The sequence below is a fragment of the Aythya marila genome (genome assembly GCF_965140915.1).
Source record: "Aythya marila genome assembly, chromosome: 1".
NCBI lineage: Eukaryota > Metazoa > Chordata > Aves > Anseriformes > Anatidae > Aythya > Aythya marila.
The window spans coordinates 167,208,556-167,213,553 of record NC_139042.1 but is presented as its reverse complement, the minus strand read 5'-3'; the positions used below and the strand labels follow the sequence as shown (position 1 = coordinate 167,213,553).

The 4,998-nt window shown below is 52.1% G+C and overlaps 1 protein-coding gene across 1 annotated transcript; it reads right to left on the bottom strand.

Annotated features, from left to right (window-relative positions):
* Nucleotides 1–539: 539 nt before the first annotated feature.
* Nucleotides 540–4,191, bottom strand: PHLDA1 (pleckstrin homology like domain family A member 1). The gene has a single exon (XM_082782396.1). It carries the CDS (start codon nt 4,064–4,066, stop codon nt 3,578–3,580), a length of 489 nt encoding a protein of 162 aa, XP_082638522.1. The 5' UTR covers nt 4,067–4,191; the 3' UTR covers nt 540–3,577.
* Nucleotides 4,192–4,998: the final 807 nt, after the last annotated feature.

Genomic DNA, 4,998 nt, shown 5'->3' with positions numbered 1-4,998 from the left:
AATAGATACCTCTTTATTTGAAATGGAATGCATCTTGAAAAATATGAAAAATAAATCACATCTCTCGGAAATCATTTATGAGTCATATTTACACACAATCTTTTTGACGACACTGATATTTCTGCTCACAATAGGATATGCTAGAAAACATTTGGTACATCACTGCAGCTATAATTCCAAAGCTGGCATTTGCATATCATGAACAGTAACAGAGAGGAAATACTTCATGATGTCACAAAAACAACATCCACTCGATCTTTCCTTTTTCCCCCCAATTTTTAAATTTTCTTGGTACAAAACGGTCACCACAGCTTGAATTTTCTGGCTGCATCCTGCCCCTCAGCCACTCTTCACTTTTCTTTCTTTATTTTTAATCAAGATGTAAAATTTTGACCTCTTCGTTGACTGTCTACAATTTTGTTACCTATACCAAGCATTTTCCCGTTTGTGTTTTACTGGCATTGTTGTTTATTCTTGATAAATTTATTTCAACCATATACTGTTTTTTGTGATTTTTTTTTTTTTTTTTGGGGGGGGGATTGCTTTGTTTCTAGTTTGGTTGGTTGTGGGGGTTTTTGTTTGTTTTGGTGAGGGGAAAGACACTGTTATTCCTTTTCTTGCAGTTCCACTAGGATGGAGCATAATCTATCTGCTGGACTTACTTTCACAGCCATTTCTTACGAGGCAGTGACAGACAGTATTTAACCAAGCAGCTCCAGTGAGGACTACGGTCAAAAATTGCTATCAAGTTAAGGACACAGGGAATTTAGAGGGTGAGAAAGTTACCAGACTGACCACGTCAGACACCTTAGCCTTCTTTACACTGACACGGCATGAGCAGCAAGCACAACTGTCCCCGGGGAACCCCAGCCCCTTCATTTCCCTTTGGTTTCCAGCACGTTGGGTGCCCATGCCCATCCCACCCGTGACCTGTCAGCCCAGGCTGAGGCACAGAAACAGCTCGAGGTGGATGTTGTGGCGTGACCGTCTGACACCAGCATTTCTACAAGGTAACACGGTGGGCAATGACAGCAGGCAAAAGTTTGTCAGCAAACTAGATCAGTCCAAAGGGTTTTGAGAGCATCCTTCAAACCAACTTAAAACAAGAAATCTGAGGTGGAACACAGCATTGACCTTGAATCCGTGAATAAACAGCTTTCATTTTGAATTTCCTTTGCTTCTTCAACGTTTTATGTCAATTATATCACTAAAACCCTCATCTTTTGTTTTCAGAGTACAAATACTCCCAGAAGAGCAGTAACATTTCAGCTTTACACCAGATCCGTAGACTTCTGTAGTATTCCGTTAGGCTTGTGCCTGCCTGGGACAGGAATACCTGCCTCCACCAGAGAAACATGCACGTCTCCAATCACATAGGAACAGTTTTTCATCAAGTACATTTATTCTTCATTAGGCTGAAACATATTTTAGTAGGTGAGATACCAGTGATATGTCTGTATATCTGAAAAGGTGGATTAGTTACTCAGTAAACTGTAATTAACGACTCTAAAGAGAGGAGCCAAATTACAAATTACAGCCTATTTTGTAAGTCTCCGACTAGCTCATTAGAGAATCCCCTTGCAGCTCTAACATCCAAGCATTAGCAGAATGATAATGGCAGATGTACAGAGATGTGGAAATTGGCTATTATGACTGCCAAGACAGCGAATCTAATCCTAGAAGATGCAGGGCACCTTCGATTTCAATTAGTCTCCAAGTAATAACTTTGTTAGGACAGCTTTAATCTACCTCCCCAGGCTTGTCGCACAACCTTTTCAAGGGCCAGATCTGAGAGCAGTGCTCGGGGGTAACCACGGAGGACGGGGGAGGTCTGGGCTTTAACTCTGCCACATTTTGTGTGTCTGCGTGTGTGACCCAGACAGCTGAGGGCAGGGGAAGGAAGAAGAGGACAAAAAGAGATCTCCGGCTACTCCTTACAGGGCTAGGAGTAAGCTCAGGTGCAGAGCAGGCCAGAAAGGACCATTGCATGCAGTAGCAAATTCTGATTTCTCCTTTTGAGTGTCGCTTCAGTTTTGCCTGAAACACTTAGAGAAACAGCTTGAACCAAGATCGTGGGGGTTTTACAGTCAAACTATGTCTCAGTTACACAAACAATGGGGTGCTGGATGCGCAGCTTTGAAAGGTTTTGTTTATGCTCACATAACTTGTCAAGGGGCCAGAAGCAGTTTTCCTCGCCGCGTTAGTTAAAATAAATAGCTCTGCGGCTGCAGCCTTTTACCTTGAGCCAGAGACGAGGGGCCCCGAGCTGGTCTGCCCCGCTCATGAGTGCAACTCGTGCCAGAGAGCACCACAAAGTGGGCGCTGCCTGGAGGGTGCTCCCCGGGGATGCACATGGGGTGTGCACCCTGGGAAGCACACATCCCACGGGGTGTGCATCCTGGATGCACACACATCCCACGGGATGTGCACCCACAGGGTGCGTGCCCATCCCACCCCGGTGAGCAGCTCCCAGCCGTGCTCGCTCGCGCCCACGGCCGAACTCCCGGTGGCTTGCGAGAGGCACAGGAAGACGCACCAGCTGTGCAATTAGCCCTTTGTTTTCCAACTTGGTGGCTTCATCAACATTTTTAGAGGCGAGATCGCACGCCTCTCTCAGCATCTGACAGTGCTGAACACCAAAATTAATCTAGTTTATCTCGGCTTACGGGGGCTGTGACCAGAACGATGCGTTTGGACACTAAGACATATGCAAGATGAATTTTAAACTAGGGGCTACTTTAATGCGAGACATTTAAAAACTGCCATGAAAATAAGGTCGAGAGCCCAGACCGTTTACAAGCAGACAGAGCCTTGAACTCGGATGCTAAGAAATGCGCATAATCGGTTCTCAGCTCCTGCCCTCTGGCCTGAAGGAGCCGAAGCCTCAAACCCATCGCAGAATCCAGCCGTGATTCCTGCACCACCGAGGAATCGGGTTGGATTCCCCTCAGCTCATACGTCAAACAGATGGGTTTTAGTCTCGGAACAACCCCAGCATCACTTTTTTTTTGAATAACCAAGCGTGTATAGAATTTTATCGTCTTCCACCAGGCGTGTATTTTGAAAGAGAATCATTTAAAGCCCGATTTGTAATCGCTCTTCTCACTGGGGAGAAGAGTTTTCACGCGCAGCATGGGTTTCAGCCAAATTCTGAGCCAGACATCACATTTTCCACGTTAGCGTAATACAGCATATTTCGGGTAAAACCAAAGGACTTTCCGTCACATCGCACGCGGCCGGGCTACCCGGGGCTTCTGCAGGGCGCTAACACACCCCCCGCTTTTTCCTTCGCCTTTTGGGCACAGCCTGCGTTCCGAAACGTCCTGCAAACAAGCCTTTGAAAACAAGAAGCCAACAAACGACCGAACTAATAAATAAGACACGGTAAAGTTACAGTACGTCACGTCTGCCTGAAGTCCCCGGGGCACCGCAGGATCCGTCCCGAGCTCCCCAAACCCGGGGCTGGAGGGGCTCCTGGGCGCAGGGGGCGGCCGGGCGGGGGGCTCCCGGCCGAGTCCGCTGGGTGCCCCGCTTGGGGGGCGGCCGGAGCCCCCCTGGGGGGGTGTCGGGGCCGGCGCTAGGCGGAGTTGGAGGCGCTGCGGATGCGGGGGCCGTGGGGCTGCTGCGCCAGGTGCTGCTGCTTCTGGCGGGTGGAGCGCACGGCCAGGATGGCCTGGCGGTTCTTGTACTGCACCATCTGCAGCGTGATCGCCGCGTTCCAGCCCTGCTCCTGCGCGCACCGAAAGTCGATCTCCTTGCCCTCGGCCATCACCACGGTGAAGTAGACGTACTTGCCCTTCCGCTCCACGCAGTCCACCGTCTTCATGTTGGAGAAGTGCAGCTCCTTGATCTTGGCGGCCGGCTCGGCGCCCGGCGGCTGCTGCTGCTGCTGCTGTTGCTGCTGGGCCGGCTGCTGGGGCTGCGGCTGGGGCTGCTGCTTGGGGGACGCGAGGAGCAGCCCCTCCTCGGTGAGGATGCAGCGCTTCTTCTTCCAGAGCTGCAGCAGCCCGTCGCTCCTCTTCTCCAGCACGCCCTCCTTCACCGCCTTGCAGCCGCTCTCCAGCATCCTCCCGGCTCCGCGGGGGCTGGGCTCGGCGGGCGGCAGCCGGCACCAGCCCAGGAGCCGCCGCCGGAGCGCCCCGGCCCGCGGGATGCGGAGCGGCTGCCGCCCGTGGCGCGGCGTGGCTGCGCCCTGCCTCCCCGCCTGCCTCCCTCCCCGCCCGCTCCCCTTTTTCAGCTCGCCTCGCCCACCCCGGCCGGAGCGACACCCAGCGGAAAGGGCGGCCCCCGCCGACACGCGGGGAGCCGGCGCCGCCCCGGCACCGCCGCCCCCTCGCCGGGCACCCCCGGCAAAGGGGGAGCCACAAGGGGAGCCCCCGAGGCGGCCGGGATGGAGGAGTCGGGGCTCGGCGCTGCCAGGAGCCGCCCGCCCGCCCTGCTGCTGAGCCTGCAAGGCGAGCACGGTCCCCTGCCCCCTGCAGCAGGTTGGGGAGGGATGAGGGAAGAAAGGGAAGCTCCGGGGAACGCTCACTGCTTCGAAACGTCAAGAAGAAACGCGTAAAATGTCCAAACTAGCCCGCCGATAAGACCCATTTTCGTGGCGATCCTGCGCTGTTAGCACACAGTTGCTTATTGTTAGATGCCTGCCCCCCGGCCAGCTTTTGGCTTATGTTTGCAGAAGGCATTTATTTGCATAGAAAAGCAAAGTGACTGAGAGTTAAACTGTTTTAAAACTCTGATGTCTGAGATGCAAGATCAAGAGGCAGCGTAACTGAATTTGGCACTGCCAGCTAACATAGGCTGAGCTCTGTATGTCCCTCTCTACTTCAAGAACACTGCTTTGCTTTTATTTATTTTTTTTATTTTTAAACATGTATTTAACAGGGCCATAAAAATGAAAACCACCCCCTCACCCTGCTCTTAGCAGCCAGGAAGCAGGTCAGGCTATGGCAGAGGTCAACAGGAACATAGAAAAAAAATCAACATTGTTGATTGCTT